Source organism: Artemia sp. Qi Xiang Cuo, chromosome 1, assembly GCF_049724085.1.
Source record: "Artemia sp. Qi Xiang Cuo chromosome 1, ASM4972408v1, whole genome shotgun sequence".
Taxonomy (NCBI): domain Eukaryota; kingdom Metazoa; phylum Arthropoda; class Branchiopoda; order Anostraca; family Artemiidae; genus Artemia; species Artemia sp. Qi Xiang Cuo.
In genome coordinates, this window is record NC_142794.1 from 89,141,490 (window position 1) to 89,165,152 (window position 23,663).

At 37.2% G+C, this 23,663-nt stretch overlaps 1 protein-coding gene across 1 annotated transcript in view; it reads right to left on the minus strand.

Moving 5' to 3' along the window:
- The window catches only part of LOC148956896 (protein phosphatase 1L), a 145,592-nt gene that overhangs the window by 53,134 nt on the left and 68,795 nt on the right, over nucleotides 1-23,663 (minus strand). The window contains exons 3-5 of the mRNA XM_089096708.1: nucleotides 23,045-23,292; nucleotides 13,337-13,556; nucleotides 1,535-1,729 (exon numbers count right to left, since the gene is read on the minus strand). Of these exons, the coding sequence (XP_088952834.1) occupies nucleotides 1,535-1,729; nucleotides 13,337-13,556; nucleotides 23,045-23,292 (663 nt within the window). The remainder of the gene's footprint in view (nucleotides 1-1,534; nucleotides 1,730-13,336; nucleotides 13,557-23,044; nucleotides 23,293-23,663) is intronic.

The following is a 23,663-nucleotide window of genomic DNA, read 5'->3' on the forward strand; positions in this document are numbered from 1 at the left end:
TGTGCAAAGGCATATTTATTGACTTGGCGTTATGTTTTGAATGTATTATAAATATCCTCACCCCTTGTCTGTACTTTCATAGGTAATATTTGTAACATATCCTCTTTTACTTTGAAATTACTAAACACCATTCTCACCATAACTGCTGACTGTGCGGTGTCTGATATATCTGTTGACTCGTCAAATTGTAGCAAGAACCAGTCACATATTTCCAACTCAGTTTTTAACTGAGTTTGTACGTCTGTTGAAATTGCATGTATTGTTCTTTTGAATGTGTTATTTGACAACTGTAAGTCTTGTATTGCTGAGACAACCTCACGTTTGGTAGAAACTCCATCAAACAAACAATCGGCACCAGTCAAAAATAGTTCCTTAAACAAACTCACCATAAATGAAAGGTTTTTTCTATTTTGCAAGCATGTGAGATATTTTGAAAGAAGCCATAGTGGCCTTTTTAGAATTTGCCACATGTCTAGTGAAAACAATCTGTTGTGCTGTTAGACTTGATTTTAGATTACAATTTTTTTTCTTTCTTACTTCAGATTTAAGAGGATAATTCACATTAAAACTGCCATGATATGTCTGAAAGTGTCGTTCAACGTTATGTTTTTTCGGCACTACCATGATACTACCACACAACAAACAAACGCATTTATTTTTAAAATTAACGAATGATTATGATTCCTCCCAGTCAGTGTTAAAATTACAGGTTCGTTGTCTTTTACTGGGTCCGCTCATTTTAGGGCTAAAATAAATAATAAAAAATTGATAATTGAACTACAATACAATATCAATGTTATAGCGCAAGTCTGATCTGCATTATATGCATAAATATATTTTAACACGAACTATAACTATCTCCTCAACAAAATAGTTTATTCAAGATCATCGCATATGAATACAATAAATAACGCACCTCTCTTTTAGCCTGTTGATTTTTTTTTTTAGAAAACAACTAATTCGTGTTTCGCCTGACGAACATGTCTCTTATCTAACTGTCACGACCCGAACAGGGCAGCAGGCAGCAATCACAATGACAACAATGCGGTTCCTGGCGGGGAATGCTTTTTGTGCACCAATCCATGTACACGCGGAAAAACCGAAGTGAGCCGATGATCGCCGAAGCAATCAGAGTTATGTGCCTTGTGATTTGGCGCCTTCGGAGTTTATCGGATCAGTTCGTAGTGTTTGTTCCATTCGTTCACTTCGGGTTTTCTGTGTGCACAAAATGTGATGTGCAAATGGCACAAGCCGTTCCAGGCTAGCGTAAATAGTGCAGTCTGGCTCGCCGCTAGACAAGATTTGGGACAAGAATCGAACATATTTAATAAACCTAGGCAGTAAAAAAAAAAAAAAAAAAAACAACCAACAAATGAATAAAATAAATCATATCTTAAAATAATGTTTATGAAAAAAATTCTGTCTCTGTCGAATAGTGAGAGGTGGGCACAGGGTTGGGAACCTCTGTATTAAGTTATTGAAACAAACCTTTTATCTTTTACACAATACATTGTCAATAAAATAGAAAGCTTACCCGCAATGTTATTCGACTTCTTAGCTACTTCTAAAAGGGCCAAATCGAGTGCCATTATTTCGTCTTGAATAATTCGGGCTAAAGACACTTGAATTCCACTGATATACCTCTTAAGACTACAGGATTTTTCCTGGAGCTCTGGATCCCATTGACCTTTTTTATCCAAAGGTGACTTATTCAATTTATTCACTTGACCTAGAAATGAAACAGTTAAAAAAGTATTGTAAACAAACTAATAGTGTCTGAACCAAAGCTATAAGCACAATAATTTTTTCTTCAAATTTCTTTACCTGTAATCAAAGACACGACGGGTTCGCCGCCGGGCCCCGGCACGCGGCAGGGTTCTATATATGTATTCTCTTTGTAGCTTGTCTTTTAACCGCAGACAATTTCAGACAATTTGCTGTCTTTTCATACTGGGGTCTTTACAAAGATATTTTATTATTAAAGCAAGTCTGATTTCTAACAACGATATCTACTAAGTTTTAAACTTTGGGTTTTCTTTTTTAGGGTTTTCGAATTGTTGCAATCCCTTATTAAAATATATGCAAATATTTTTGAAATTACCAGCCGCTGGTTCCCGGCATTTAGTACACAGCAGGCTTCTATACATGAATTCTCATTGTCGCTTGTCTTCTAAACGCAAACAATTTACTGTCTTTTTATACTAGAGTCTTTACAAAGATATTTGATTATTAAAGCATGTTTCTGAACTATTTTTTAACGGTTATTAAAGCAGTAATAATTTGTCTATCGGTTATTAAAGCATTATTAAAGCATGTTTTTGGAGTATGGTTCAGTGATTCTGAACTGAACTTCAAAAAAATTTCAACTTTTTTTCATATCTTAAAAAGACACTGCGTAAGAAAATAAATTTGGTAATGATGTTTTTCTAACAACAAATTCTACTAAGCATCAAAGTTTTGGTTTTCTTTTTTAATGATTTAGAACTGTTGTAATCCCTTGTCAAATATCTAATCACCATTTGTAATAATCGAAAATTATTGTTGTTTGGGCCATCCTACTAATATTATATAACTGGTTGCCTGCAAACCTGTAAGCGTAATCACGTAGCGAGTGGATTTTATTTATAAGAAAAACTAATTGTAAAATTTTCAGGCATTTTTCTAGTTTGAATTAAACATTAAAATTGAAAATCATCAATTTTTCCACGTAAATGTGACAAGTGTCATGATGTTATTGTAATTTTTACTACAGGACGTTTTTTGCAAAAACAAAATTCTTGGGTTTTATCTAACAAAAAAAAACTAATTTAAAAATTTTCAGGCATTTTATAGTTTGAATTAAAACATTTTAATAGTATAATAATAGCGTTTTGATAGTGTACTTCTTTTTTTGATGGTCTGACTCTAATTTAGGAGTTATAGGCTATTTCGTTTTTTTAATATGGGACCGGATGCACTGAATGACAACAGACAAAGACTCCTCCAGCTCTGTAATATGCATAATCTGGTCATATCAATCACGCTCTTTCAGAGACGAGATATACACAAATACAGTTGGTATAGTAACGACAGCCAGACAAAGAAGATGATCGATTATGTTATGATCTCGGGTCGCTGGCGTTCGTCAGTAACGAATTGCCGGACTTATAGGTCGGCCGAGCTTGGAAACACAGACCCTAAGATGGTAGTCGCCATGCTGAGGCTATGCCTGAGAACGCAACGACAAGAAAGACGGCCTCCCAAATTCAATATGAGTAGTCTGGCTATATCTGAGATGCAACAGAAGTATGCTCTCGATATCTCTAACCGGTTTAGCTGCCTTCAAGTTCTGGACGACCCTGAAGTAGCAGGAAAGTCTTTCATATATAACATACTCGATTCTGCTGGTAATACCATTGGCCACAGCACACACAAGAATAAACCATGGATATCCCAGGAGACTCTGTCCGTGATTGAGCTGCGCCGGAAGGCCCGGTTAAGAAAGAATATGCCAGAGTACAGACGACGCAATGGCCTGCGCAATAGCCTACTGCACAGTGATAGGAAGACTTTTGTTGACAAGAAAGCCAGTGATCTTGAAGATGCTTCAAGGAAAGAAGACACCTGCTCCCTGTACAAACACCTCCGCGAGCTGACGGAAGGGAAGACTTCCACCGGGAGCCATGTTCTGTCTGTTGACGGAAGCATGCTGGATGACGATGCAGGCCAAGTCTCTGCCTTGAGCAGTCACTTCTCAGCGATTCTGAAAGCCGAGGCAGTCATCCTGACCCAGATCTGGTTCAAGCAGCCATGGCCACATCCGAGGCTACTTCCGACCTCGTAACGCAACCGTTTACCACGTCTGAGATCCGAAATGCTGTAAAACGGTTAAATAATGATCAAGCCCATGGCGTCTATGGTATTTCTGCAGAAATCTTAAAGTACGAGGGTGCAGCGATGATTTTGTGGCTCCAACTAATCATCTGGACGACGGAAAGTATACTGAACGACACGAATGCTGGCATCATATTGCCAATCTGGAAACGTAAGGGCAGCCGTCAAATCTACTCCAACTATCGTGGGATGACGCTTCTCTCCTTTCCTAGTATAATCTTCACCATGTCATTCCTGGACAGCTGTTTCACCTTTTTGCGTAGAAAGAAAAGAGTCCATCAAGCCGGGCTCATGCCCGGCAGGTCGCCGACGGAACAAATTTTCACTATGCGCCGGTTGATCAAGAAGACCTGAGAGTTCCACCGAAAAGCGTACATCGCATTTGTAGACTTTAAGGCTGCCTTCGATTATGTTGATTGCCGTTCACTTTGGCTGATACTAAGAACTACGGGTCTACTCAAGAAATATTGCTCACTTTTTGAAAAGCTGTATGATGATACGGAGAGCTGCGTGCAAGTCAATGAAAGAAGCAGTAACACACTCTCGGTGAAAACTGGCGTTTGACAAGGTTGCGTTGCCGCTCCCATGCTCTTCAACTGCATCATAGACCGTGTTATGACCAGCACGATAAATCGCCTTTAGTTCGGGCTTCAGTTCGGAGACCGGCAACTCTCTGATGCTGACTTTGCCAACAGCATAGCGATAGTTGCGAACACCATTGAAAAGGTCACCAAAACTCTCCAGGGGCTCTCAGAAGAAGCCTCGAAAGTTGGACTAAATATCGACTGGCAGAAAACCAAAGTTATGCTCCTTGAGCCTTCCACGTCCCGTTCTACTATAAAGGAAGTTAACATCACAAGCAACTGACTAGATGTGGTTTAAGACTACACTTACCTGGGATCTATTCTGTCAAAGGATGGCTCGATCACAAAAGAGCTTACATCTCGAATAGCCAAAGTGTCGGCACTTGGTGGGAGGCTTAGCAGCATCTGGCGAAAGCCAAATATTAGCCACTCTACCAAAATGCACATTTACAATGCGTCAGTCAGCACCGTGCTTCTGAATGGAGCGGAGACGTGGCCAGCTACATAATCTATCTTCAGCGCCATCGATGTCACACAGACGAAACATCTCCGAAGAATCGAGGGACATCACTGGACTGACTTCGTTAGCAACCAGACCCTTATGTCACGTGCGGCACAAATTCTTTCCTCGACGCAGGTCGCCCAACGTACTTTTCGGTGGTACGGCCATCTCCTTTGCATGTCAAGTGACGCCCCAGCACGGATCGCATTAGACTTCGACCCCACCCTACATGGATGACAGCGACCCAGAGGATGCCTCCCCACTAGGTGGAAAGACAAAGCCGATGAATTCCTCGCCCAAGCTCAAATCCCGCTGGAAGAAGCTGCGAGCCTTGAAAGCAACAGGTCAACCTGGAGGCGCCTGGTCTCGTCGTTCTCTATGCCGAACCTTTGGCAAGAGCCTTAAGTCAAGTCAAATTGATCGTCTCTTACTAGGTTGCTAGCTACCGTTGAAACCTGGATATCTGCCATGGTTTGTTATTTACTAGGTTTCAGCTATCTCTACAGCCTTAATACCGATGAAACTTAAATAATCCGTATTTATAATCAACTATACCGACCCTCTAAATAACTCTACAACTCTTACTAGTTTTCTAGCTACCGCTGCAAACCCGGATTATAATAAGCTATATTTATCTTTTATGAAAAGTTGCCTAAACATGTTAGTATAGGCAGGAGTCCGTTCTTTATTATAACTTTTAATATAACTACCGCTGCAACCCGGATTAACAGAAAATTGAAAATCTTCTGGAAAGACAGGTGCTATTTGTGTTGCCTGGGCTACCCTTAATCGTCTTTCTTGGGCTGCCAATTGCCTCCGTAGATCCGCTGCAACCCGGATTAACTGAAAATTGAAAATCTTCTAGAAAGACAGGTGCTATTTGTGTTAGCTGGGCTACCCTTATTTTTCTTTCTTGGGCTGCCAATTTCCTCTGTAGATCTTTTTCTAATGAAAAAACTCCCTGGCCACTGCAAGGCGTGTATATCTTCTCATTGTGCCTGCCAGGCATTGCATCTCTTTCTTCATTTCTTGTCCTTTTCGGTAGATCCAGCAATAGAAAACTTTCCTTTCCTTGTGTCTGTGGTCCCTAATGCCGAACGTTTTTTTGTTTTTTTTAACAGAGGTTGATGTCAGTATCAGGTTTTGGAGGTCTTATAATATGCTGAACGTTGACTTTTGCCTCGGCTTGTCTTTTGTCATTATGAGACATATATCGTCGAACCTTTTGTTTCTTAGCAAAGGCCTGGTAAGTATTAATGACCTCATCCATGTCAAAGTCCCGAACTCAATAATCATCACTATTATTTTCGACTGAGAAACCGTATCGTTGATGATCATTTTCATTTGTTGTACGCTCTAATTGTCGTTTTTGATTGTCTTCTAACCACCCGTATCTTTGCTGTTCATTTGCATTTTTGACACGTTTTTGGATTTTGATTACTTAAAATACTTCAGTAATAGCCTTTTCTTTAGCTGCCCGTATTGGTGTTGTTGCAACTGATGGTCCAGCTTGTGTTTTGTCATTACGAAACACATATAGTCGAACCTTTGCTTTCTTAACAAAGGCCTGGTAGGTATCAATGACCTCACCAATGTCAAAATCCCAAACCCAATCATCATCACTTTCATTTTCGACTCTGAAACCATATCTTTTCTGTTCATTTTCATTTTTCATACGCTCTAATTCTCATTTTCGATTATCTTCTAACCGCTCGTGCCTTTGATGTACATTTCCATTTTTTATACAGTCAAATTCTCGTTTTCGTTTATCTATACCGCGCGTGTCTTTGTTGTTCATTTTCATTTTTGACACGTAAACCATTATTTAACGAGTAAACCATTCAGGTTGGGGAAGTTGGGGGCGGGAATTGAGCCTAGAGCGATGGAGTCACTTGAGAGAGTTGGTCTCCAAATAAGGGGATTACATAATGAGGTGACGGTTCTTTGATTTAGATGGGAGAGGAAGGCTAAAAGGGGATAACTTTCTATGAGGGAAGGGGATAAACTCTTTATTTTTTAACTTATAAATTTACAATTTTTTCATGTCTTTGAAAGACAATATGTGCTTGCAACTACAAATTTGTTCAAAAACTCTTGGGGATTTGAAAATGAAAATGATGCACATACATTAATCGCGATTTTTTCTTTTATAAAACAACTTTTATAGTAATATTTTTTTTTAAATAATAAATTTTTCAACCTTTTGTCACATCTTTAAAAGACAATGTGTATACTTGCAACTACAAATTTTGTTAAGAAATTTTAGGAGATTTGAAAATGAAAATGCTATACATTTATTAGTCTCGATTTTTCCTTTCATAAGAACAACTTTAATAGTGACATTTTTTTGTTGGAGTGGGATATGAATTAGGATTTTAATTTACTTTTTTCGTCTAGTGACTGTTTTTTCAACTTCAGATTTTTCAACTTTTTTTTTAACCAACGTCCTTTTACGCCGTGGTATTTGTAAAAAAAATCTTCCATTTCCTTTCTCATAAATAGACAGTGGCGCATAAACAGATACTGAAAGTTTTTTTTTCTAGGATAATATAACTGTTGAACAGTAATCTCCTAAAAGACCAAGGAACTCAAATAAATCTGATGCACAAGACCGTAGATATAAGGTAAAGAACGGTATAAACAACTATGAAATTGCCTTAGATGTGTGAGGAATTGATAATCCATTCGAGCATAATTCCCATGTTTGGAAACATGTTTTCAACATGTTCCACATCAAGTCCTATGATTTTGGTATGATTTTATTGGAAAAACTTTCCTCATTCATTTCATGCATCATCCATAATTCTGTCTTTTTGAAGTTGTGCCTTTGCCAGAAACACAAACTTCCGATCGTGGTTGGGAATGTGCATAAAAACCGGCGAAAACAACTGTTACTTAATCTTTAACTTTTTAATACCAACACACTGAAGGAGTACTTGAAAAATTCTGAGACCTTGCAATAATAATCAACGGAAGTTTAGTTTCAACGGAATTTCAACTTCAATTATTTATTTCATTCATAAAATGAAATGGAAATAGTTACCATATGATCAGTTACGAATTAAAAAGATTCATTTTAATTAATACGGAAGTTCATAAAGCAGTTTCTGTCTCCATTCAGACACAACCGAACCTTAAATTTAACGCAGGGAATTTGGCGAGTTGCAACTGTTGCACATTTTTCGTACCAGCAGCGTCCATTTTAGACTGTGTCGGGTAGACGACTAGCAGTGTCATAGTGCACCGATTCTGACGGCATGCCTGCTTCTTTAGTTTTATTTTTCGCTTTGTAGGAGCACTGATAGAAGGTCAAAAACACGAGAACCACTGACAACTCCTGACACTATCAAGGATCTGCAAATATCCATCTTGAAGTGCAGTAAGGATATATGCTGTCTTCCCAGGTCTTAACACTCTCGCCTATGTAGAAGCAAAGCATGATGCACAGCTAAGTCAAGGAAATAATAGAATATCAACCAGTACCATTTCTTGGACCGTATGTCAGTGTGGTAGAGCTCAAGAAGCATATCAAACAAGTATACGCCAACCATTGACTTGTTGTACTCACGGAAAACACATGGGCAATCTACCTCGACATTGCTACGAGAACTTCCATCCCATCATTGACACTGGTCGACTGGAGCTGCGGCACAGTACGATGAGACCACATGCGCTGTTTTTTTGTCGAACAACTTCACAATGGAGACTTCCGCGTGCCTCTCAAGCCCATAATTACAGCTTCCACGTCCTTTCTTTTTTAATGATGCATCACTTTCCAAAATTGAACCTTTATTACGATTATTCCTTATCATTCCACATGACTCAATCCCGTGATTGGTTTGTAAGGCATAAATAAGTTCAAAAGATGTTTAAAAATTGTTGAAGTACAACTTAACATTCATTTCCAGTAGCACATTGTCGATCAGTCGAAGGACAAAGTCAGCACAAGTCCCCAAATGACTAGTTATAACTGAGGCTTTTCCCGTGCAGATTTCTAGGTAATAGACAACCCCACTCACATCCGCTCTCGTAAACACTTTTACACCCCATGAATGGGGCTTTTCTTTCAAACACTGTTTGAAACTTGGCCGACCCTTGGAGGGAATCATCTGTTCGTCACTTTGTCTCTCTTCAGGCGGTACGCTTTTTAGATTTTCCCTAAGCTCGCCACACATTGGTCTTATTTTGTGCAGCTTATCATGACCAGTTTGACCAGATGGCACTGCTAAGCTGTCGTCACTGATATGCAAATACCGCCAAATCGTCAAAAGTCTGTCATGGCTCATACCCTCTGCAATTGGAATGCATCGAATAGTGTGCTCCCAGCACATCCTCATAGCTTGTAGCTTTACCATACTCATGAGCATCTGTACTTAAATGAACCGGTTCATGTCATGCTGAATCAGCTTTAGGGAAATTGTAGCATTTTTTTTCATCATTGCATGCAGATTGGTTTGGTCAACTGATCCTGCAACCATGCTATCCATGACGAAAGTTCTGAATAAATCAATGGGTAAGTGAATTTATGTTGCTTTTGTGTGGGAAACTTTTCAGGTGATATCACGGGGTTCAATCTCTTTTCTTAGCCACTAGTACACTTTTGTGGCATATTGATCTTCCTTTGATGTGGCGGGGGCGGTTGAAGATGAAATAGGTGACGAAATTGTCGATTGAATGGGAGACGATGGAGCTTTAGTAGTGGGGAATGTAGTGGCTTCTCCACCATCAAATTGGTCATCTGCATCCGTAAAAACTTTGACACGGTTCAGCATGCTGAGAGATAAGTCTTCTGTAGGATTATCAACCGGCTGAACAGGCTCTAGGGCGGCGTATGTGAAGGTGCCCCCTGGGGGCTGGATTCCATAATGAATTAGATTCTTCTTCATCATCAGAAATTATATCCATCTCAGATTCGCTGTCTCTGGTAGCAGAACTGTCTCTGAAGCTCGCTCTTGGTTTTGATTCTCTCCTACACGTCTGCTCCTCTCCTTGAAACTATTTTCTTCCTCTTTTCTTGGTTTGGATTTTTCAGCGGAATTTTAGAGGCTCACTGTCTCTGGAAGAGAAAACTATGATCAGACCATGGGTACATAGGTGCTTCTGCCTCGTCCAATTAGAACAATCAGAATGAGGAGCTTAACGAATAAAACGTGAAGTAAAAGAAAGAATCTAGAGCACAATAAACCAGAAAATACAAAATAGTATAAGAGAAGCATCTTCAAAAACTACTCGTCTCAAAACCTAGGGTTACCATATGGTAAGCGTTAAAAAAAAACAGAAATGGGGGATGAAGATAAAACTCAATAAAACTCTTCGCTAAAAGTAGAGAGTTTAAGGAACAAAGCAGAATGATAAAAAACAGAAAAACTCACCTGCATCATTTTCATCATCGCTTTCAAAATCAGCTAATTTTTGTTTTTTAGTCTTGGCAAAAAACTACTCTGTACACTGATCAACTGATGACTTACGAAGCCATCTAGGGGAGTAAAAGGTATCGCAACACGAAGGGCTGAATTTGTCCTATCTGACGGTTTTAAGTTCGAAAGCGGTATCTGAACACGGTAGAGTGAAGAACCCTATTTTTTGCTTTTTATGACAGTCAATCTGTAGAACTTTGAACCAGATGTGTTTGTGCACGGGGAATATAGAACTAGAGAAATAAAAACAAAGATAGTTTTTTTAGATTTGGTACGTCCTTTTCTCAAAGCCAGGAGTAGTCTCAGTGACGTTTGTCAATTATTTGAACCCGATAGTAGAATGTGAACCCGATAGAAAGTAAGACCACCAAAACACATCCTACCGAAGAAACCTTTGCAAAACAACAATCATTCAATTAAATTGAAATTTCACCTAAATCTGTGCAAGAAGGAAGCCATTGGCATTGAAATGTGTTTTTCATAACTTCAGATATAAATAAAGTTATTCAAAGTCAACGGATTCACTTGTAGCATTGTATTTGTACAATTTGAATTATTGCAATTGATTGTTCACTTATGCCTGAAACATTTGGCCATTTGATTTGGGGTCGCCCACGCAATGAGTGTCACAGCTTCTTTCACGGTCTATGGGTATTGACGCCACATTCTCCTAAAGTGGCGAAATGACAATTAGAAGCCTGGACAGTTTTGTGCAATTCAAGGCTATTGTAGAAGTAGCCAGAGTAAAATGAGTATCATAAATTTGCCAAACTCTCTAGATCCCGTGTATCTCTGGGCGTCTACAGAAGAAACAGAAATTTTGATTATCTGTTAAAACAGTCTAACAAAAGTAGCTGAGGTAAAAGACGAAAACCCATATGTCCCTTGTCAAGTTTTACGAGTATTCAAGCGTCCATTTAGTTTTAAATCCTTTTGATCTTTTTCGAAGGTGTTAAAGTTTATTGACTGAAATTATCATAAAGGAGACTTCTAAGCATGTGCTAGAAGAATAAAGTGGTAATCTCCAAATGTTAATAGACTGGATGGAGCTCTTATTGGAAACATTTCTATTGTGCAAATGTTAAGCGGGAAAAGTATGGTTTTTTAATAAGGAATTTTTTCATTGTCCCTATTCGTAGAAAATTGACTGGTTCATGAATTCCTAGAGGAAGTAATTAAAAAAAAAAACTTACTATTAATGCCGAATAAAAATTAACAGCGCGTTTTTATAAACAATCACATAACTTGACGATACCAAAGGCCTTGATTAACAAATTCAAGATATTACAATCTAATTCCAGAAAATTTTAAATTTATAAATATTATCCTAACATGTCAAATGTTTTCCTGAAGTCAGTATAAAAGAGTGTGTTTCCTATGTGATAAACTTTGCAGTAGCCTAATAACCGTGAACAGAAAAAGTAAGCAAAAAAATTGAGGCTTAAGAATAACTTTTGCAAATCTACTGAATTAAATTGCAAATTGAATTTAATAACAATAAAATCATAGTCTAAAATATATGAAAAAGGTAATAAGTTACCTTCTAGGTCCCCTTTAAGTGACAATAAAAACCTTGAACACAAGCAAATTCAATTAAAAAGATTGCATATTCTAAGGAAGGATCTCTTTCAAGAGGAAATCGACTTCAAGGTATTTCCGAACCTCTTTCCTAATGGCAATAACCTCATGCGGGACCTCCAAAGTCTCCTTAGCATACCTCCAAAGTCTCGTCAAGACAAAATGTTTTCCGCACCTTTTCACATTTTTCAGCATTGAGAGCTGTCGCACTGTTAGGCAGATTGGAAGTGCAAAAGATTGTCTGTGTCAACCTCAAAGCAGAAATGGTTAAATACAAAATCAATTTTTTCAGTCCAGTCAAGAGTGAGGGGATCTCGCCAGTATATTCACTGGTGGGCAAAGTAAAGTCTATTTTAGATCAAGGAGGGGTGCCGATATTTTTATTACAGCCTCTTGTGCAGACAGGTATTCTTCCAAATCAATTAAACATTTACTTAACATCAAAAGACATGTAGGATGCGTCAAAAGAATAACACCATCTTGCTCTATTATAGACTTTACTGTGCCCACCAGTGAATATATTGGCAAGAATCCCTCACATTCGACTTGACTGAAAAAATTGAGCTTGCATTGAACCGTTTATGTTTTGAGGTTGATACAGAAAATATTTTGCACTTTCAATCGGCATGGCAGTGTCAATTGTGTGTATGACACTGTTGCAAATATGAGACAGCTCTCAATACTGAAAAATTGTGGGAAGCTTTAAATAGAATGGGATGGAGGAGAAGTATGCTTAGCTGTATTGTCATAAGGCGGCTTGGTGCTGCGGTGAATTGCTAGTAGTAGTAGCAGCAGCAGTATTTAGTAATAGAAATACTAGCAGCATTAATTGTAGTAGCAGTATAGTAATAGCAGTGGTAGCAGTAATGGTAGTAGTCTCAGTATTAGTAGTGGTAGTAGTAGTAGCAGTAGCAGTAGTCTCAGTAGTAGTAGTAGTAGTAGTAGTAGTAATAGTAGTAGTAGTAGTAGAAGTAGTAGTAGTAGTAGTAGTAGTAGTAGTAGTAGTAGTAGTAGAAGTAGTAGTAGTAGTAGTGGTAGTAGTAGTTCTTGTAGTAGCTGTAGTAGTAGTAGTAGTAGTAGTAGTAGTAGTAGTAACATCAGTAGTAATTGTAGTAGTAGTAGTAGTAGTAGTAGTAGTAGTAGTAGTAGTAATAGTAGTAGCAGTAGTAGCATTAATAGTAGTAGTAGAAGTAGTGGTAGTAGTAGTAGTAATAGTTGTACTAGTAGTAGAGTAGTAGTAGTAACAGTAGAAGCGGTAGTATTAGTAGCAGTAAATATTCGCTTAAATTATAACTTGTGCTTAAAGCATATATACCTTCTCAAAATTTTGAATTACCATACATTTACTTTAAATATTTTTCATTTTTCTAGCTTGCCCTCACCTTTGCTTGCATTTTCTATTTTTTTGTCGCTATCTTTACTGTTTCCTTCACTACTTGGCTGCTGAACTTCATCCTTATTCGTCTCACAAGAGTGTTGATTGTCTAAGCCTATCAGAGGCTCTGTGGAGTGGAAACTACTAGTAGCAATGTGCTTCCTGACAGCTTCTATCTTTTTTCTGATTCTTTCAACCATTCTTTTTTGAATAAACTCTGCAGCAAACTAAAAGAATAGAAAATATAATATTTACATATTTAGAATAAGTTCTATTGTGGAGCATAAGAGCTAATGGCCTTACATGAAGGACAAAAAATAAGAGCTATTTTAATGATTAATATTACCTAAAAAAATATTCAAAATACGCAACACTCCATGCGCTGCCCTGTATTTATATACCAGTTTGTGCTTATTTGGGCTGGCTAATGTCCAATGTTTTAATTATCGGTAAAAATATTTCAATTCCTCTTTTCTAGCAACACTAAATTGGAGAAATTCATATCTGAAACTTGTCCCTCCGACAATTTTTTCTTTCTTCAGAATTTGAACCAGATTCCTTAAAGAAGACAATCATTGTAGTATTTGTACACTTAATTAGCCAGCTAAGGCAAGCCAGGGCAAATAATTGCGACAAAGTTCAAAATATTATTACAACCAAAGACTTAGCTCATACGTTTTTTTTTAAGAAATTCAATAAGATAACTCTCCTCGTTTTTTTAATCATAGGCAGTGCAATAGCGCTGCCTAAGTAAAGAACGATGTTGGCACAATGTACATTATTTATTTTGTTTTTCTTGGTCTTAGATCAGGCCACTTCATACCGAAGGAGTTGTCGTAGAAACTACGAAAAGGGCTCATTCAATCGGAAATTGGAGTGGCTTTTGCCCTTTTTAATAGTCGAAAGTGATTGGAAATCAACTAACACCCCTTCCACGCATACCATTTCCCAAAATACATCCCATCAAAATTTTGAGATAGACATTTTGTTCAGCGTAGTTGATTTCCAGATAGAAGTCATGTTTTTGAGGAGGACAATCCCCCACAGCCCTCAGGGCAAGGGTTGTAAGTTATGCCCTGGCGGCATATAAGGTTTTTATAAGAAGTATTGTTGTAGAAACATAAACTATTTGAACATTTTCACAGGAGGATTCTTTCGACTATATTAATCATAAATTATTGTTGAACCAAAAGCCTAGTTTGAGAATCACTCCAGACCTTGGTTGCACATTGAACGAAATTTGTATGTTTATTATATTAGTAGTATGCTAAGTCTGGATTCTAGGAGCTTATGTTCCCTCCCATGCTATTCTAGGAGCTTACGTTCCTTCCGGTGTTATTTGGGGAGATTACGTTCCATGGCACCTTTCCAAGGCAGATTACCAGACTGGTTATTTGGTAGTGTATAGTGTGGTCAAACAGGTTTTTTTCTGTTATTAATGAGAAATTTCATAAGAATGTAAGTCATGAGTTCACGTGGACAGTCTTAAAAAAACTGGTATGATATAAAGTAGTCAAACATGTTTTGGGAGCATGCACGAAATTATGTAACTCAACCAGAGTGGTTTTTCGAGGTAACATCCGTTTTTTATTCATCCTTGAAATTCGACATAATACGTTCGTGCACTACAATTTAATTTGCATTATGTTTTAACATATCGAGCATAGTGCACTGAATATTATTAACTTTGAAACAATGGATCTGTCAATAGTCAATTTGAGTAAAGACTATTAAATTTCTTAATTTATTTCCAGATAAAAAAATCATTTTACCAGTAAATTCTAATTTCTGGGGTAATTAGCCCCCTCCCCTCCAACGCTTCAAACCCTATAATATTGTGTATATACTCGTTAGAAAATACTAAGTATGATTTTTTCTATTATGTAAACAAATAACCACCTCCTCCATCGCCTTGTTGCGATCATAATTCCTTACTTTTTAGTTCCTACGCTCAAAAAAATCCTTTTCCCATCGTCCATCTAAAATATGCTATCCTTTTCCTGTTTGAATAAAACCATCCGTTTTTATAATCCTGTTACCAAGAGGGGATTATTTCTAAACAACATTGGCATGCGTCTTATCGGGATTATGATAACAAAGGATGGAAATGCGCGATCCACGACTCGTTGACAAGAGTTTCTCTTTTTTTGGCCAAATTAGACTAGATTTATTTGATGAAAATAAAAGGGTTTAACAGATGATTAAGAGGCTTTTATAAAAATATAAGACAGGGAAGGGGCCAATGTATCAATTCTAACACGTTCATTATAAGGTGAAAAAAAACAACTATTTCTTCGAATGAAAAGTAAAGGGGGGAGGGGTGAGTTCTTTGTGCAGACACGTATATCCTTTGACAAGAAAACTAATGAGGTAATTCCGACACATACCACTGAAGTTTAGTGTTTGGTTGGGCTTTAATATAGTTTACTATTTTTTAGATCTATATTTTAAATCATTGTATTGGATTTGATGCAGTGGGAGGGGAGGGAGAGGGGGATTCTTTGTTCAGACTAATTTTTTCTTTTGTAAAAAGGAGGATCGTTTTTCCATGCTAAATTATTCTTCTTTTTAAGGAGAAGCAAGATTCCTACAATTACCCCCCTCCAGAAAAGAGACCAAGATGGGGTGATAACACAAAAATGCTAGCTGCAAGACCATCCATTACAAGTTCTCTGGACCAACCAGGGCCCTCTCTTGACAGTGTCAACTCTGCACAGAATTCAATGAGAGAAAGCGTTATTCGCTATGCACCACGGTCACTTTGTAACGAGCTAACTGCAACTTCTATGGTAAGCACCATTTATCAAATAGCTTTCAACTTTATAGCGCACCCACAATTTCGTTTTACAAATTCCCTTTTTAAACAAGTTGCTGATAATTTAACTTTTACATTCGACTCAGAGATGGCGTTCATGTACTAAAGTTAAGAAAAAAAAACCGGGTTAGCATGCGCCTCTTAGCCTAATCAAATGCAGATTCCTTCAAGGTGTAACAAAACTGAGAATATGAAAAACCTGTCTGTGCTTCGTGTATCCTTAAATGGAATAAGGGCCGTCTCGTGATATGTGTTTTCCATTTTTCATTTGAAGTCTTAATTTAAACGAAATTAAACTATCATCATTAGTTCGGATAGTAATTTATAATCAGTTACTTGTCTACGCGTGTGTGTTTTTACTAAAGGGGGTAATTATTGAAGAAAAAAAGGGTGTGTAGGGGTGGGGAAAAAAAGGGAGGGGGGTAGATTTTGTGGAAAAGGAGCCTGATTTTAGTCTAATTACAATTTCTTATGAATGGTTAGATTTGTAGGAAAAAGAATCAAGCTCTTTTTTTTAAATGGGGTATTGAGACAATTATTTGGTTGACTTTTTTTTATTTTATTTTATTGCTATTAGTCAAACGTTGCGATGTTTTTGTGTGTGTATGTGTGTGTGTGCGTCGTCTCTGTGCGTATGTCTTCTCTCTGTGTGTGTATCGTCTCTGTGTGTGTGAGTGTGTGCGTGTGTCGTGTGTGTGAGCGTGTGTGAGTGTGTGTGTGTGTGTCTGTGTGTGTTTGAGTGTGTGAGCGGTGCATGCGCCGTGTCTACTCGATATTTCATTGAGATAGTATAATGAATAGATCAAATTCAATAACGACGTAATGATTGAATGGCATATATTTATTTCCATATCATTATTTCTTATGTTTGATCCGGGTGCTGTAATTTTTTCAATATACATATCAACCGAATTATATTTTAGTGCTGATTTTGAATATCTTTAAATTATTTCGTTTAATTTAATCCATCAAAAGTTATGGGAAAATTAAGAATTTTTGAAGTAGAAATTCTAACGTCGCATAATTTGTTTCCGCAGCGCGTTTCTATCTGACTTCAGAGACATAATTACTTATAGGCTAATGATATATATATAGGGGTTGGAAACGTAATTTATACCTGTAAGAATATTTCAGCGTGTGTGCGCATGTGTGTGTGAGTGTGTGTGTGTGTGTGAACGTGTGCTCGCGTGTGTGTGTGTCTGTGTGTATGTGTATGTGTGTGTGTGTGTGTGTGTGTGTGTGTGTGTGTGAGTGTTTGAGCATGTGTACGTGTGTATGTGTGTTATTAACAAAATTTGTAATTTATTATGCATTGTTTTGTAAATAATGCTATAAGCAAAAATTTGTAATTTATTATGCATTTGTTTGATAAATAATGCTATAAGCAAAGAAAATTTGTAATTTATTATGCATTGTTTTGTATTATGCATTTGTTTGATAAATTTGAATCCAATTAAGAAAAAAAAATTGTTTGATAAAAAAAATAGTGTGCTATAATTGTGATAAAACTTTCATAAAAAAAACTTAATCCATTCATTTTCAAGTTTCAGGGGGAAGCTACGAAAACAACTGCATTCCCTGGCCCGGGACTTCAAAGTATCATGGGTAATTGTCCCCTCTTGCCGGATGATGTTAGTGAAGGTATGCCATTTAATATCCCCCTGGATTTTCAATTTACAACTGAAGAAATAGACAGTCTTATGCAAATTGTTGGACCTAATTTTTCCGGGGACATTTTTACGATAGTTTTATAATTAGTGAATCGGTTCCTGAGCAAATAGGTGCAGGACATGAAAATAGTGGCATGTCCCCGGAACTACGTGAATTTTATTTTTTAGAGTATGCTCTAGGTCACTTACAAATATATAGGGTAGATTTTATTCCCCCCGAGGAAACCGTTATTGACGGTGGTGTAATTTTAACAGACCCGGTAAATGTTCTCCATAGCTACATCGACCGAATTCGAGCACAAAGTGAGATTCAGATTCAGAAATGGGGGGGTCACGGGGGGATTAAAGCATCGGTAAATCAAAAAGTTTATTTACAAAAGGGAAAACTCGGGGACACTTTTTATTTTCAGTTTTCAAATGGCAATCAAAATTTTTACCCTGGTCTAAATGAATTTAAGGACAACTTTTTCAACTGGGTAAATAAATTAATTTCGATTTTGGACACTCTTAAGAAGAGGGGAAGCGGGTCAACAACTTTATAAATTAAACATATGGATCTGAATCTCAGTAGATTAAAAAAAGACTTTAATGGATGAGGTGTGGGTAGAAAAACAAAATGCCACCCAGATTTGTTGGCTACCAAAGGAGTTCAGAGTTTCTGTTTTGCCACTGAGTTGCAGTGCCTTAAATACACATTTTTAGCAGCAGCCTAAAAACATTGAACAAAGAGTCAACAATGAAAAATCTTGACAGACTTGTTCGTAACGGTGGTGAAAATTTCTCTAAACGAAATTTTGACTGTTTAGAGGGGAAGTATCCGGTGTCTATGAAAGAAATAGCCATATTCGAAAAAGCAAATGAAAATCTTGGGTTGGGGGTGGTTGTTCTCCAGTATGACACAGAATTTGTAAATGGGGGAAAGAAACCAAATAAAAAAGGGGTTTTGTATTCAGTTAGGACACCGTTGGTGGATAATGTTGAAAATTGGGCTTGGTTTATTTACGGACCTCCTGAAGAAACAAATTCCTACGGTCCTTTTTTCCCCGTTATGGCAGTAGGTCGGCTCCTATCCCAAGGCAAAAATTACGGGGAGCGTCTCTATTGTCCCATCTGCCTTTCCCCATTCACATCTGAGTGAACATTCTCGGATCACATGAGGTATTGCAAAATTCATGGCAATCAACGAATAGAAATGCCGGCAGAAGGCAAAGATACTTTACAATTTAAAAATTTCCTAAATTCCCTGCTACAAGCTGCTAAAGTATCTTTGGACTGTGAATCAAGACTGGTGGAGGTATCAGACCCACCAAGGCCAAATATAGTCAAGGAACAAAAATTAGTTGCGTTTTCTAATGCATATGCTGGTCGTGACTCTAATAATAAAATGCATCAGGAAGAGTTTTTTTGGCTATGACTGAGGAGGGTAGCATGGAAGAGTTATTAGTATCTCTAGTAAACATAGCAAGCGGTGCACTTTCACGATTCCGAAACACCAAATATCCAATGTCATTATCAGATAAGGAGCAACTGGTACCAGAAAATGGGACAATTTGTTGGGTTTGTAGGAGTGCTCTTGCCCCAAAAGACACTGTCCAGGATCATAATCAGCTTATTGATTCAAATTCAACGGGAAAAAGTAACATTCGGGGGTGGGCTCACAATTCATGTAATTTAAAAATTAAACAGCAACTATTTCTTCCGGTTTTTATATATAACTCTAACTACGATCTGAAGTATGTACTACCAGCAATGACACATCTTCAAAGAAATGGAACAGTGGATGATGCATGGGTGATAGACAGCTTTTCCTACAAAATCATTCCAAAATCATCGGAAAAGTTGCTTGTTTTGGAATTTATGTGGAGATATGTTGAAGACGAAATTGAGTACACGAATAAAATTCGCTTTTTTGATTCCTACAGTTTTTTCCGCACACACGCAAACACACGCACACACACATGCGCACATACGCTGAAATATTCTTACAGGTTTAAATTACGTTTCTAACCCCTATATATATTCCATTAGCCTATATTTAATTATGTCTCTGAAGTCAGATAGAAACTGGCTGCGGAAACAAATTATGCGACGTTAGAATTTCTACTTCAAAAATTCTTAATTTTCCCATTACTTCTGATGGATTAAGTTAAACGAAATAATTTAAAGATATTCAAAATCAGCACTAAAATACAATTCGATTGATATGTATATTGAAAAAATTACAGCACCCGGATCAAACATAAGAAATAATGATATGGAAATAAATATACGCCATTCAATCATTACGTTGTTATTGAATTTGTACTATTCATTATACTATCTCAATTTAATTATCGCGTAGACATGGCGCATGCACCGCTCACACACACACACACGCACACACACGCACACACTCACACACGCTCAAACACAAGCACACACGCACACGCTCACACACACAGAGACGATACACACACAGAGAGAAGACACATGCACAGAGACGGCGCACACACACACACACACACACACACACACAAAAACATCGCAACGTTTGACTAATAGCAATAAAATAAAATAAAAAAAAGGTCAACCAAATAATTGTCTCAATACCCCATTTAAAAAAAAGAACTTGATTCTTTTTCCTACAAATCTAGCCATCCATAAGAAATAGCGATCAGACTAAAAGCAGGTTCCTTTTCCTACAAATCAACCCCCCCCCCTTTTTTTTTACCCCACCCCTACACACGCTTTTTTTCTTCAATAATTACCCCCTTTAGTAAAAACACACACGCGCATACAAGTAGCTGATTATAAATTGTTAGCCGAACAAACGATGATCGTTTAATTTTGCTTAAATTAAGACTTCAAATGAAATATGGACAAAAAATTTCACGAGAAGTTCCTTATTTCATTGAAGAATACACGGAGCAAAGGCGGGTTTTTCATATGCTAAGTTTTGTTACACCTTGAAAGAATCTGCATTTGATTAGGCTAAGAGGCGCGTGCTGCGCGTGAACTTTAGTACATGAATGTAATCTCTGAGTCGAATGTAAAAGTTAAATTATCAGCAACTTGTTTAAAAAGGGAATTTGTAAAACGAAATTGTGAGTACGCTATAAAGTTTAAAGCTATCTGATAAATGGCGCTTACCATAGAAGTTGCAGTTAGCTCGTTACAAAGTGACCGTGGTGCATAGCGAATAACGCTTTCTCTCATCGAATTCTGTGTTTAGAATTGACACTGTCAAGAGAGGGCCCTGGTTGGTCCAGAGAACTTGTAATGGATGGTCTTGCAGCTAGCATTGATGTGTTATCTTCCCATCTTGGTCTCTTTTCTGGAGGGGGGTATTGTAGGAATCTTCCTTCTCCTTAAAAAGAAGAAAAATTTAGCATGGAAAAACGATCCTCCTTTTTACAGAAGAAAAATTAGTCTGAACAAAGAATCCCCCTCTCCCTCCCCTCCCACTGCATCAAATCTAATACAATGATTTAAAATATATATCTAAGAAAAAGTCAACTATATTAAAAGCTGACTGAACACTAAATTTCAGTGGTGTTTGTCGTAATGACCACATTAGTTTTCTTGTCAAAGAATATATTTGTCTGCACAAAGAACTCACCCCTCCCCCCCGTTACTTTTCATTAGAAGAAATAGTTGTTTTTTTTCACCTTACATTGAACGTGTTAGAATTGATACATTGACCCCTTGCCTGTCTTATATTATTATAAAAGCCTCTTAATCATCTGTTAAACCCTTTTACTTTCATCAAATACATCTAGTCTAATTTGGCCAAAAAAAAAGAAACTCTTGTCAACGAGTCTTGAATAGCGCATTTCCATCCTTTGTTATCATTATCCCGATAAGGCGCATGCCAATGTTGTTTTGAAATCATCCCCTCTTGGTAACAGGATTATAAACACGGATGGTTTTATTCAAACTGGAAAAGGACAGCATATTTTAGATGGACGATGGGAAAAGGATTTTGTTGAGCGAAATAACTAAAAAGTAAGGAATTATGGTCGCAATAAGGCGATGGAGGAGGGGGTTTTTGTTTTGCATAATAGACAAAAGCATACTTAGTGTTTTCTAACGACTATACACATCATATTTTAGGGGTTTGTATTGTTGGAGGGGAGGGGGGCTAAGTCCCCCTGAAATTTGAATTTACTGGTAAAATGCTTTATTTATCTGGAAATAAATTAAGAAATTTAGAAGAACTCACATTGACAATTGACGGATCCATTGTTTCAAAGTTAATAATATTCAGTGTACTATGCTCGATATGTTAAAACATAATGAAAATTAAATTCTAATGCATGAACATTTTATGCGGAATTTCAAGGACGAATAAAAACAGATGTTACCTCGAAAAACCACTCTGGTTGAGTTACATAATTTCATGCATGCTCCCAAAACATGTTTGACTACTTTATATCATACCAGTTTTTTTAAGAATGTGCACGTAAACTCATGACGTACATTCTTATGAAATTCTTATTAATAACAGAAAAAATCTGTTTGACCACATTATACACTGCCAAATAACCAGTCTGGTAATCTGCCTTGGAAAGGTGCCATAGAAAATAATCTCCACAAATAGCACCGGAAGGAACGTAAGCTCCTAGAATAGCATGGGAGGGAACATAAGCTCCTAGAATCCAGACTTAGCATACTACTTATATTACCTTATTCACTACTCAAACGGTAAGATTGCCTTAGATCTATTTTTATCTTTCTAAGACTTGCTCTTAGGCTAATCACCGGGCTTTCCTCAACTCTATTCTTTTTATGCAAAGGAACTGCAAATAGCCGCCGTAACTTTATGCGATTTGAAGCAGGATTTTGATTCTGCTAATTTCTAATCAAACAAGGGATATGGTTTAATGTTTTTTTTTACATCTCTGTTTTAATTATCTATTTGCTGAACTTTTTTTAGTAAAATTTATTTACTACATCCTCCAACCCATGCCGTGGACGAATCGCTTTCCTTTTAGCCCCAGACAGTTGGCCGAAAAGGATAAGATTTGGCAATCTTTCATCCTTCATCCACAGAATGCCCTAACTATCTCAACCTTTTCTCTCATTATAGCCCTAGAAAACGGGATTGAACTTTTTTCACTTACATGTTGTTGAATTATTCAAGAAATGCAAGAACAAAAAGGAATTCCCCTTCAAATTGATTTTCGATGAACATATTCATTTTTAGTCTTGAAAATAGAAAAAAATATGAAAAATTCAACGATGGCGTTACCTCCCCTCCATGCCCGTCATAAATTGCATAGAATCCAATATCTTCCGTATCACTAATCGAATCAATCATTGTGAAGCGATCTTCCATTCTAGGTCTGCGACCTCGCAAGGCAAAACAGGCTGATTTCTTCCCTTTAGCTTCCCAAACTTCATTATTAGAAGAACCTTCCGAGGAAGAAGTGGCATTTGTAGTAATTGCAAGCCCTGCTGCTTCAATTCTAGAGAGAAGACATACTCTTCGGAAATAAACTGCAAAAAAAGACATAGTCGTTCGTAAGATTTGCTTCATAACAACCATCCAAATGCCATTAGGATGTTTGCAGTTGGTAAAAATTTAGGTACATATCAGAAACAGATATTTCAAAAGAAAACTTAACAATAATCCCCTTATTTAATCATTATGAATACAATCAACAAACTAAAATACCCCGGAAATATTTTCACATAGGGAATTTTAACTTTAAGAAACGAATGAGACGGTTAAAAAAAACCTTAAGTGTCTCCTTTTTTGGAGGGGGGTACAAATTCAACTAAGATCTATGAAACTAAGACTAAGACAGAACTAAGATCTTCTGAATCAACTATAATCTCTTATCAGAGATTATAATTTACTGGTAACA